The sequence below is a fragment of the Saccopteryx bilineata genome, chromosome 4 (assembly GCF_036850765.1).
Source record: "Saccopteryx bilineata isolate mSacBil1 chromosome 4, mSacBil1_pri_phased_curated, whole genome shotgun sequence".
In the NCBI taxonomy this organism is placed as follows: Eukaryota; Metazoa; Chordata; class Mammalia; order Chiroptera; family Emballonuridae; genus Saccopteryx; species Saccopteryx bilineata.
In genome coordinates this window covers 152,922,108-152,935,301 of record NC_089493.1, presented here as the reverse complement: position 1 = coordinate 152,935,301, position 13,194 = coordinate 152,922,108, and the positions used below count along the sequence as shown (strand labels likewise).

The 13,194-nt window shown below is 37.2% G+C and overlaps 1 protein-coding gene across 1 annotated transcript in view; it reads left to right on the top strand.

Annotated features, from left to right (window-relative positions):
* The window catches only part of ADAMTS19 (ADAM metallopeptidase with thrombospondin type 1 motif 19), a 500,178-nt gene that overhangs the window by 360,386 nt on the left and 126,598 nt on the right, over nt 1-13,194 (top strand). The window contains exon 11 of the mRNA XM_066276903.1: nt 7,134-7,235. Coding sequence (XP_066133000.1) covers nt 7,134-7,235 — 102 coding nt within the window. The remainder of the gene's footprint in view (nt 1-7,133; nt 7,236-13,194) is intronic.

Below are 13,194 nucleotides of genomic sequence, written 5' to 3'. Positions count from 1 at the left end.
TTAACTCCAAAAGAAGGGGCAGTATAGGATCCCTTGGACAGGATTTCCCAATATGCTGTGCTGCTTCCCGGAAAAGTTGAAACTGTTTACACTGGGCTGCAGCATTCTGGTGATGAATAGTATGAGACTGACTTGCTCGGTCTGTCATGGTTGCTCCACATAATTTTCTTTTGGGTAGCTTGCTCAACAAGGGCATTCCAAGGCCCTGGCCGGTTGGCTCAGTGGTAGAGCATCGGCCTGGCATGCAGGATTCCGGGGTTTAATTCCCAACCAGAGCACACAGAAGAAGCACCCATCTACCTCTCCACCCTTCCCCCTCTCCCTCCTCTCTGCCTCTCCCTTCCCCTCCCGCAGCCAAGGCTCCACCAGAGCAAAGCCACCCCAGGCACTAAGGATGGCCCCATGGCCTCCGCCTCAGGTGCTAGAATGGCTCTGGTTGCAACAGAGTAACACCCCAGATGGGCAGAGCATCCCCCCCCTCGGTAGGCATGCCAGGTGGATCTCGGTCAGGCGCATGCGGGAGTCTGTCTGACTGCCTCCCCATTTCCCTCTTCAGAAAAATACAATAAATAAATAAAAGAAAAAATACAACAACAAAAAAAAAAGAAGGAAAAAAACAAAAAGGGCATTCCCTTGTGCTAAAGCTCCAGGGAGCATGGAGTGAGCTTGAGTATGTCCTATGAAACATGAAACGTTGACTTATAAGTCTTTGAAGAAGGAGGAACTGCTGACATAGTTCATCAGCATTTGTCCCTAAGACAGCAGTCTTTATAGTGGAAATACCATAAGTAAATATTTGCTGTCTGTCTATACATTAAAGGGGGAATATGGCAAATGCTGAACAGCCATGCTCTTTGTGCCCCTCCCCTCCCCCACCCTGTAACCCCAACACTGTTGTCCATGTCTCTGAGTCTCATCTTTATGTCCCACCTATGTATGGAATCATATAGTTCTTAGTTTTTTCTGATTTACTTCTTTCGCTCAGTATAATGTTATCAAGCCCCATCCATGTTGTTGTAAAAGATCCTATGTCATCATTTCTTATGGCTGAGTAGTATTCCATAGTATATATATACCAAAGCTTTTTAATCCACTCGTCCTCTGATGGACACTTGGGCTGTTTCCAGATCTTTGCTATTGTGAACAATGCTGCCATAAACATAGGGGTGCATTTCTTCTTTTCAAACAGTGCTATGGTGTTCTTGGGGTATATTCCTAACAGTGGTATAGCTGGGTCAAAAGGCAGTTCGATTTTTAATTTCTTGAGGAATCTCCATACCGTTTTCCACAGTGGCTGCACCAGTCTGCATTCCCACCAGCAGTGCAGGAGGGTTCCCTTTTCTCCACATCCTCGCCAGCACTTATGCTGTGTTGTTTTATTGATGAGCGCCATTCTGACTGGTGTGAGGTGATATCTCATTGTGGTTTGAATTTGCATTTCTCTAATCATTAGTGATGTTGAACATTTTTTCATATGCCTATTGGCCATCTGTGTGTCCTCTTTGGAGAAGTGTCTATTCATTTCTTTTGCCCATTTTTGGATTGGATTGTTTGTCTTCCTGGTATTAAGTTTTACGAGTTCTTTATAAATTTTGGTTATTAACCCCTTATCAGAAACAATGTCAAATATATTTGACCATTTTGTAGTTTGTCTTTTTATTCTGTTCTTATTGTTGTTAGCTGTGCAGAAGCTTTTTAGTTTGATATAGTCCCATTTGTTTATCCGGTCTTTTATTTCACTTGCCTGTGGAAACAAATCAGCAAATATATTGCTGCGAGAGATGTCAGAGAGCTTACTGCCTATGTTTTCTTCTAAGATGCTTATGGTTTCACGGCTTATATTTAAATCTTTTATCCATTTTGAGTTTATTTTTGTGAGTGGTCTAAGTTGGTGGTCTAGTTTCATTTTTTTGCAAGTAGTTGTCCAATTTTCCCAACACCATTTGTTGAAGAGGCTGTCTTTACTCCATTGTATTTCCTTACCTCCTTTGTCAAATATCAGTTGTCCATAGAGCTGTGGGTTTATTTCTGGGTTTTCTGTTCTGTTCCATTGATCTATGTGCCTGTTCTTATACCAATACCATTCTCTTTTGAGTGCAATGGCCTTATAATATAATTTGATATCCGGAAGTGTGATACCTCCCACTTTATTCTTCCTTTTCAAGATTGCTGAGGCTATTCGTGTTCTCTTTTGGTTCCATATAAATTTTTGAAATGGTGTTCTATATCTTTGAAGTAAGTCATTGGTATTTTAATTGGTATTGCATTGAATTTATAAATTATTTGGGTAATATAGACATTTTAATGATGTTTATTCTTCCTAACAATGAGCACAGTATATGCCTCCACTTATTCGTATCTTCCCTGATTTCTTTTATCAATGTTTTATAATTTTGCAAGTACAAGTCTTTAATCTCCTTGGTTAGATTTATCCCTAGGTACTTTAATTTTTTGGTTGCAATGGTAAAGGGGATTGGTCCCTTGATTTCTCTTTCTGACAGTTCATTATTAGTGTATAAAAATGCCTCTGATTTCTGAGTATTGATTTTATATCCTGCCACCTTGCCAAATTCATTTATCAGGTCTAGTCGTTTTTTGACTGAGATTTTAGGGTTTTCTATATACAATATCATATCATCTGCAAATAATGATAGTTTTACTTCTTCTTTTCCAATTCAAATGCGTTTTATTTCTTTTTCTTGTCTGATTGCTGTGGCTAGGACTTCCAGAACTGTGTTGAATAAGAGTGGTGAAAGGGGGCACCCCTGCCTTGTTCCTGATCTTAAGGGGATTGCTTTTAATTTTTGCCCATTGAGTATGATGTTGGCTGTGGGTTTGTCATAGATGGCCTTTATCATGTTGAGGTATGTTCTCTGTATTCCCACTTTGCTGACAGTTTTGATCATGAATAGGTGCTGTATTTTATCAAATGCTTTTTCTGCATCTATTGAAATTATCATGTGGTTTTTCTCCTTTCTTTTGTTTATGTGATGAATCACATTGATTGATTTGCGAATATTGTACCAGCCTTGCCTCCCAAGAATAAATCCCACTTGATCATGGTGTATGAATTTTTTCATATATTGCTGGATCCGGTTTGCTAATATTTTGTTGAGGATTTTTGCATCTAAGTTCATCAGGGATATTGGCCTATAATTTTTGTGTGTGTGTTGTCTTTGCCTGGTTTTGGAATCAGAATTGTGCTTGCCTCATAAAAGGAGTTTGGAAGTCTTCCTTCCTCTTGAATTTTTTGAAATAGTTTGAGAAGGATAGGAGTTAGTTCTTCTTTGAATATTTGGTAGAATTCACTTGTGAAGCCATCAGGCCCAGGACTTTTCTTTGTTGGGAGTTTTTTGAGATAACTGTTTCAATCTCATTTGTTGTAATTGGTCTGTTTAGGATTTCTGATTCTTCCAGATTGATTTTTGGAAGATTATATGATTCAAGGAATTTGTCCATTTCATCTAGGTTGTCTCATTTTTTGGCGTACAGTTCTTCATAATATTTTCTTACAATATTTTGTATTTCTGTTGTGTCTGTTGTTATTTCTCCACTCTTGTTTCTAATTTTATTCATTTGAGTCCTCTCTCTTTTTTTCTTGGTGAGTCTCATTAAAGGTTCATCGATCTTCTTTACCTTTTCAAAGAACCAGCTCCTGGTTTCATTGATCCTCTGTATTGTTTCTTTAGCCTCTGTGTCATTTATTTCTGCTCTGATCTTTAATATTTCCTTCCTTCTGCTAGCTCTGGGCTTTACTTGCTGTTCTTTTTCTAGTTCTTTTAGATGCAGGTTTAAGTTGTTTATCTGAGCTTTTTCTAGCTTCTTGAGATGTGCCTGTAATGCTATAAACTTCTCTCTCAGGACTGCTTTTGCTGTGTCCCATAAATTTTGAGTTGATGTATGCTCATTATTGTTGTTTCTAGGATTTTTTAATTTCTTCTTTGATCTCAATGTTAGCCCATTTGTTATTTAATAACATGCTATTTAGTTTCCAAGTGTTTGAATAATTTTCAATTTTTCTATTGTGGTTGATTTCTAATTTAATGCCATTGTGATCAGAGAAAGTGCTCGATATGATTTCAATCTTCTTAAATTTGTTGAGACCGCTTTTGTGCCCTAACATGAGGTCTATTCTAGAGAATGTACCATGAGCACTTGAAAAGAATATATATTCTGCTGTTTTAGGGTGAAAGTTTCTGAAGATAACTATTAAATCGAGTTGACCTAATATGTCCTTTAAGTCTGCTGTTTCTTTGTTAATTTTCTTTCTTGAGGATTTATCTAATGATGTTAATGGGGTATTGAAATCCCCTACTATTATACTATTTCTGTTGATCTCGCCGTTTAAGTCCATCAAAGTCTGCTTTATATATATTAGGTGCGTAGATATAATGGTTATATCTTCCTTTTGGATTGCTCCCTTTATCATTATGTAGTGACCTCCTTTATCTCTAACTATGGTCTTTGTTTTAAAGTCCATTTTGTCTGATATAAGTATTGCTACCCCAGCTTTTTTTCATTTCCATTTGCGTGAAAAATTTTTTCCATCCTTTCATCTTTAGTCTGTGTGCATCTTTTGATTTAAGGTGTGTCTCTTGTAGATAGCATATGTATGGGTCCTGTTTTCTTATCCAAGCAGCTACGCTATGTCTCTTGATCGGATCATTTAATTCATTAACATTTAAGGTTATTTCTGATATGTAATTGTTTATTGCCATTTTTTTTCTTTAAAACTGTATTCCTCTTTTGCTATATTCTTTTTTTCCTTTGATCTGTTTACAACAGGTCCCTTAGCATTTTTTGCAGCCTTGGTTTGGTTGCAGTGAATTCCTTGAGGTTTTTTTTGTCTGTAAAGCTTTTTATTTCTCCTTCAATTTTAAATGATAGCCTTGCTGGATAAAGTAGTCTTGGTTGTAGGTTCTTGTTCTGCATTACTTTGAATATTTCTTGCCATTCCCTTCTGGCCTCAAGTGTTTCTGTTGAGAAGTTAGAAGTCATCCTTATGGGGGCTCCTTTGTAGGTGATAGTCTTTTTTTCTCTAGCAGCTTTTAATATCTTCTCTTTTTCATTTAGCTTTGGTATTTTAATTATGATGTGTCTTGGTGTTGGTTTCTTTGGGTTTCTCCTTAATGGAGTTCTCTGTGCTTCCTGAACATGTGAAGTGTTTTTCTGCCTCAATTGAGGGAAGTTTTCCACTATGATATGTTTGAACAAAGTCTCTATCCCTTGTTCTTTCTCTTCTTCAGGAACCCCTATGATGCAGTTGTTATTTGTCTTCATGTTGTCACAGAGCTCTCTTAGAGTTTCCTCAGACTTTTTGAGTCTCTTTTTTTTTCTGCTCTGCTTCCGTGCCTTTATTTATCATGTCCTCTAACTTGCTGGTTCGATTCTCTGCTTCATCCATCCTGCTTTTAATTCCTTCCATTGTATTCTTTATTTCAGATATTGTATTTGTCATTTCTGACTGATTCTTTTTTATTATTTCAATGTCCTTCTTTATATTTGTTATCTCTTTATTTAGGTTTTCATAATGGCCATCTATGGTTGTTCTAATATCTTTGAGCATCGTAACAATCGTTATTTTAAACTCTGCATCTGGTAATTTGGTTATATCTGATTCACTTAGGTCCTTTTCTGGGTATTTCTCTTGGTTTATTTGTGTTGTATTTCTCTGCCTCCGCATTTTCTCTTTACGGGAGTGGCTGTGATCACGCACTCGGGTGCACAAGCGTTGGTGGCCTTGGCCTTTGCCCCGCCTCCATATGTGACGTTATGCTCGGTCCTGAGGGCACTGGTGAGCACCTTTGCTCAGCTGTGGGTCTCCGCCTGTTTCTGGGCTTTTGCCCTGCCCTTGCAGGAGGAGCCCACTCGAGGAACAACTGCTAGCCTTGGCTCTACCACCAGGCAGGACTGCGTGCCCATGCTCAGCTCAGTAGCGGAACTCCACCTCTCTGGGCTTTTGGCTCCACCCCCGTGGGAGGAGCCGGCTACCAAGTCAGACCGCAAGCCTGGGTTGCATGGGCGGGGCAAGGCTGTGCTCCTCTGGCCTTGCTCAGGGGCTGGTCTCCACCCTTTCCGGGGTTCCCACCCTTCTCCTGCAGGCTGGATTACAGGCTGCCAGCAGCTGAGCTTGACCGCTTTTGCACGCCCCCTTCTCCCCAGCCGGCAAGATTGAGCTCACACCTGAGCCCAGTGGTGGCCAGCTGGCTTCCGTCCTGTCAGCAGAATCACGATTTTGTCTCCCGCTGCCGCAGGCCCTCTGGTGTGCCCTCAGCCGTGTGGGTGGGGGCGCTGCAGCTCGGACCTTAAGACTCACTACTGTAGACCCAAAAGCTCCCTCTGGGAGGTAGATATTGGTACGTCTGCCTACTCCAGCGCCATCTTGTCTCTCACAAATACATCACTTTAATTCTTCAAACCCAGCTCATGTAATGGTGTAAATAATGATTATTAGCTTACACTTTTCTGTTTTAGCTAATGTTGCATGATCACCTGCATTTTATTAGAAGTGTAAAAATATATAAATATATTAGACAGACTTCCTGTTTTGTGTATAAGTCTCATTACTATAAATAAGCCATATACTATTTTAATCATAAGTTCAATATTAAAAGTACCTAAAGTGCCCTGGCTGGTTGGCTCAGTGGTAGAGCGTCGGCCTGGCGTGTATAAGTCCTGGGTTCGATTCCTGGCCAGGGCACACAGGAGAAGCGCCCATCTGCTTCTCCACCCCTCCCCCTCTCCTTTTTTTCTGTCTCTCTCTTCCCCTCCCGCAGCTGAGGCTCCATTGGAGCAAAGATGGCGCGGGCGCTTGGGATGGCTCCTTGGCCTCTGCCCCAAGCGCTAGAGTGGCTCTGGTTGTGGGGGAGCGAAGCCCTGGAGGGGCAGAGCATCACCCCCTGGTGGGCGTACTGGGTGGATCCCAGTCAGGCGCATGCAGGAGTCTGACTGTCTCTCCCCGTTTCTAGCTTCAGAAAAATACAAAAAAAATAATAATAATAAAATAAAAAATACCTAAAGCACATTTTTTCAAATAATTTCTGTTCTATTGAAAGAGCTCCCTCAAAAATTATTGATTTAATCTGAAAACTGTGATATCTTCCCCTTATTAGTTGTTACGCCCTTGTTTTCAGCATGTTATTTGCACGGGGCTGTGGTGCAAGGTAGAAGGTGAGAAAGAGTGCAGAACCAAACTTGACCCGCCGATGGACGGGACTGATTGTGACACTGGTAAGGTAAGTCAACGGTGGTGCCTGAAGGTAGCAGGATATCAAATAACATTTAAGAGACTTGCCTCTTACATATGTATCCATCTTAACACTACTTTTATATATATACTTTCAGTATATATATAAAAGTTTCAGCAGTTCACCTATTTTCAATATTGACTTTTATATATTTTTAAATTCATGGTTGTTTTGTTAATATTGATGCAATTATTTTATATTGTTGATTATGAGAATACTGAGTTGGAAATATACATATTATTTTGCCAAAAAATGAATTCATATTGTTTTACTATTTAAATCAAGAAGAAGTAAAGCAATCATTAATAATAGCATACATGATAAAACATCTCTGAAACGGCAAATAATTTCAGGTATAAAATATTGTCTCAGGAGAGCTACTGAGTATAATTTTTTCTTGTTATTTCAAGCATCATAAATATAATATTCTAATTGACATTTTGGGGATTAGTAAATATTTGGCTGTATAAATTGTTTAATATGTTTTATAAGGCTATAGGAATTTATTAGTAGATATTTCCAAATCAAAATAATTGTGAATGAAAATTTTCTTTTTCTTTTTTTTTAAGTGAGAGATAGGGAAAGAGAGACAGACAGACAGGAGGGAGAGAGATGAGAAGCATCAATTCTTTATTGTGGCACCTTAGTTGTTCATTGATTGCTTTCTCATATGTGCTTTGACCAGGGGGCTCCAGCAGAGCAAGTGACCCCATGCTCAAGCCAGCAACCTTGGGCTCAAGCCAGTGACCTTGGTTTTCAAGTCAGCAATCTTTGGGCTCAAGTCAGCAATGATGGGGTCATATCTATAATCACAGCTCAGGTCGGTGACCCCGTGCTCAAGCAGGTGAGCCCATGCTCAAGCCTGCAACCTCGGGGTTTCAAAGCTGGGTCCTCAGCATCCCAGGCTGATGTTGTATCTACTGCACTACCACCTGGGCAGATGAAAATTTAAATTTTTTTGAAGAAAATGAAGGGGGTAGATCCCATATAAACTTATAACTATGGTAAATTTAATTAAAAGATAACAGCTCAATAGTTTACATAGTTTTAAAATTCTTATTCTATGAAGAAAAAGTGGAACAGTTATCACTAGTCTAGATGGAAGCTCAGAAACATTGCCTCGGAGAAACATGAATTTTTTATTACATTTGAACAGAAACAACATAAAGATTACTTGGAGTAAATTCTTAGTGAAAAAAAGCTAAGTTATGTAGAGTGCTAATTTAAAAACACATTGATTTGAAAAACTGGCAGGATGAAAATCTAGTAATTCCACTACTAAAATTTTGTTATAAGGAACACTTGTAAACGTGTACAAAGGTAGGTAAGTGGGTATGTACTCATACAAACACACAGATACAGACGATTATGTACATGCAGTTTGCAATGGTGAGAAATGAGGAACAAACATATTTGCCAGGAGAAGAATTGTTCCAAGGTAGCTGTGGGAAGAATGCAGTAGATATATACGTATACTAACGTGGAAACACCTGCAAGGCAGGGTAGTGAAGATGTAGCCACAGCAGAAAAGCTGATTCTTGATGATACCACTTGAGATTTAAGAAAAAAACAACTGTATACAGAAGTGAATATATGTATATATCACATATTGGATATAGTTAAATATATATATAATCCTTTGAAAATATAAATTGCAAATTGTAATTAGTAGTTAACTCTTGGGAGAGAAGTGGAATTGACAGATGGGAGCAGAGCAACAAAAGGTGAGGAGAATGTAACTTTTCTCCAGACATTTCTTGATTGTTTGCAATAAGCATGTAGTCATTACTTCTATTATTTCTTTAATTAAAACCAGAAAAAATATACACATTAAGTCCCAAATATCTTTTAATTTTATTTATTGATTGATTTTAGAGAGAAAGGGGGGAGATAGATAGATAGATAGATAGATAGATAGATAGATAGATATTGATTTGTTGTTGCACTTATTTATGTACATTTACTCGTTGATTTTTGTATGTGACTGGGGATTGAACCTGCAACCTTGACATTTTGGAACAACGCTCTAACCAACTGAGCTACCCAGGAAGGGCCAGTCCAACATATCTCTTAAAAGACTAGAAATGTTTTATCACTAGTTACAATCAGTAAGATAATGGTTCCTTGAGAGGGAACTTCTGTGAACTATCAGTCAGTTGTTCACATACTGTGCCAAATGTTTTTTTATGAGCTTATATGGAGAGTCAAAATTTGGATTTGTTTATTTTTAAAATTATACACAAAAGTACAATAATGTATGTATATGTGGCAAGCCTTATGGTATTGTACTAAGCAATGTATTGCTTGAATCATAAAACTACACCACCAATACTTTTCATTATCCCTGATACAGGAAAGCACTAATAAACCAAGATAACCAAATATTTTGCCATATTTCCCCAAACATCACACAATCCATTCTCCTTAGTTATTCTTTAGCAATATAAAAGCTCTCTCTTTACATAATCTGCTGTCTAAATAGTTTTCTACTATTATTTTTCTTAGGATATTTATGAGAATAATTTGCATTCTGAAAGTCTTTAAAATAAACTAATTCTATCAACTCAACAGAAGTAAAATGTTTAATTTCCCTCTAATTGTGCTAATGGTATTTTTTTAGTGGTGCTGCTGCAATGCTTTGTGTATTGAAATAACTAATGAACTTCTCAGTTCCTCGGGCCATGTGGGCTTCTTCACATACCCATCTGTTCTAGCTGTTGTAGGAACCATTATGAAAATAGCTTCCAATACTCTGCAGTGAGTGCTGCAACCTTGCACTAAACACTGCTAGCTTGATACATTGCAGACCAACACACAATACTGGAAATTTTGTCATGTACACTCCAGTGATGTTATTTGAGCAGTATAACTAGTTTACCTACAAGTACATAATTAACTTGAGAAGGTGCCTACAGAATTTTATGATTCAAAATGGTTGTGAATATAGGGATATACCTACTATTTATACACAGTATTTTCCAAGTTAAAAGCACTCTGTTTTCTTTTTTTCTCTCTTAGATTATATTACCATTTGAGTTTACATTTTTATTGAACAGAGGTTAAAAAGTTGATAAATTATTTGGTGAAAACCAAGAAACATGTTTCTTACTTATAATATTTGGAACTGGGGGAGGGGAAAGAAAAGTATTATACTAACTTATTAAATTGTAGACTATTTTGAAGGATTCTATGTAATATATCTTAGTTGTTTCCTTTATTGAAAAATGAAGACTGTAATATTCTTACAGTAAAAATTTTCATATGTACAAAGTTTGTTGACTTTTTTCTTACTCTTTTCTTATCCAACAATATATGTATAAGAAAGTTTGATTAGAAAATAACATTTCCTTTGACATCTTTATGGGACTCTGCCCATCAGGTGTTTTTATGAACTTCCTATATATAGCTGCATAGAAATTTGAGACAATAGAGAGATAGTCAATTTTTTAGGTCATGTACCATCCCAGAAATAGTCTATATTACATATTCTGTTAACATTTTCATAAATAAAACTGATTTAGTAGATATGACAAATTTTGATTAAGACCAGGTGTAATTTTTTGAGGCTGAAAAATACAAATGAAACAAAAAGTGCTTCTAAAAATGGATGAACAACATTATTAGGATCATTTTATGTTCAAACTCAATAGAATATATTGTATAATAATTTAAAGAAAACATTTAATGCTCACTTCAATATTGAAGTACAACATCACCTAGAACAGTGGTCTCCAACCTTTTCTGGGCCACGGACCGGTTTAATGTCAGAAAATATTTTCACGGACTGGCCTTTAGGGTGGGATTGATAAATGTATCACATGACTGAGACAAGCATCAAGAGTGAGTCTTAGACAGATGTAACAGAGGGATTCTGGTCATTTTTTTAAAATAAAACATCATTCAGAATTAAATATAAATAAAATGGAAATAATGTAAGTTATTTATTGTTTCTCTGCGGACCGGTGCCAAATGGCCCACGGACTGATACTAGTCCGCAGCCCGAAGGTTGGGGACCACTGACCTAGAAGACACAAAAGCAGTTCTACGCTGTTTCCTCCAGAGTTATGCTTATCAGCAAGGTGATGAACTTTAAACATTGTTTTCTGTAAACATCACTGATTTTTGTATACCAATTTGGCTTGTATATCTGTTCCCATACTCTTCACCTGACAGATTTGGTCTAGATGAAATGGTGTGTAAGTCTAGTTTCTGGTCTTTCCCAGAGTATTTTTAGCCAGCTGTGAACTCTTGCCCAACCTGTTAATGTCAGCTTGCTGTGAAATGGATAAGGAACTATGACATCCACTCTGGGAAAAATAAACACCTTTCAAGTAGGCCTAAACAATTTGCCCAATTGAATTTTGACAGCTTTCACTTTCGATTTTCTTTTTTTCATGAATGGCATAATATCATTTAATTCTTAAATTTGCAAGTTGTTTAAACGTTTTCACAGAGCCTGTTTTTTTCTCTCTTTTGAAATTTTCAGACTGAACCTTTATACAAAACTTCAGTTTGTTTAATGACAGACTCAGCACATCAGTCCTTCTGAATTGTTTACTTTTTTAAGCCTAGATTGAAACTTTCTTGAATCTAAAAGAGCTTGACTCTAAAATTTGACATGATTAGAGAAAATCTGGGGGAACTAATTATTTTATTGCCTAGAAAAGTATTAACTGGGCTCAAACAAAACTATGTAGCGTAGTTTCTAAGTTTTCTCATCTAAAAGCAGTATTTAACAACATATTCTCAAAATAAATTTTAAAGAAACTCAGATCAGTGAAGATCAGAATAAACAGAATTTTGATTAGGCTTCTGGAAACTCACTAATAACATTAATATAATAATACATGTAATTTATACTTGTGATAGTTAACCTGTATGAAATCTTTAGGATGGGCTGTGCATGGTAGTTAGCACTCCATTCAACCCCTGCAAGAAGTCTGTTACAGAAACTTGATTATCATTCTCATTTTGAAATGGAAAAACTGAGCATCAGCGTGTTCCTTAATTATCTCGAAAGTTCTTATAAATCCTGTGGCACTTAGTGCAGAACACTGTGCAAGACTGGAAAGATCGGCTTGCTCAATCCCCGTCACTACACAATCATTCATCTAAATTTTCTTAATCTTTTACTTATTATTCTCAACATGATTTTGTCCAATTAGTTCTTACTTTGAACATGTTTGCCATGACACCACATATGAGATTTTCCATGAAGAAGGAGAGATTGTAACATGCTGTCTACCCAGCTTGGCGGCCATTCCTCCGAGTCAACCAGCCTCTTTCACACGTGTGTTTACAGTTAATGCAGAAGTAGATACAGAGAAGGAGCACACTCCTTTCTTTCCTTTCAGTTAGTTACCTGTCTCAGTGAATAGATACCAAGGAAGTTATAGAAAAATTGAAATGAAATGACAGAATTTCAGAGTCTAATTGCCCAAGTTTTTCAAATAAGCAGCTTTCAGAAGAAAACTTGTTATAATGTTAAGGCTTGAATTTGATGGGAATTTTCAGGGGGAAAAAAAAGGATAAAAAGCATAAAGGAAAGTGTTGAAATTTAATAATATTTATTGTTATTTGTAAGGAGAGTACCCTGAATCATTTACATTTCAAATCAAAATTGCTAAATTTGTTAAATTCTACTTCCCTCTAGCTATAGGACTTTGATGTCTTATTTTATGTTTTTACATATGGCTCTCTGGGTTTTTTTGTTTGTTACCTTTAAGTTGTTATGATTTTAGTGTGTTAGTTTCCTTTCCTGACCAGTGCAGTCCCACACTTCCTGCCCACCCTGTCCCTGTCACAAGTACTGAGTTCTCAGGGCTATGGTACAAATATCTGTGTGCAGTTTTCAAGACAAGACTATTTGATATGACATGAGAACTGGGGGAACTGGACCATTTTATTACCATGACAATAGGAAGTGCCAATTTATGGGTGGTCTTTT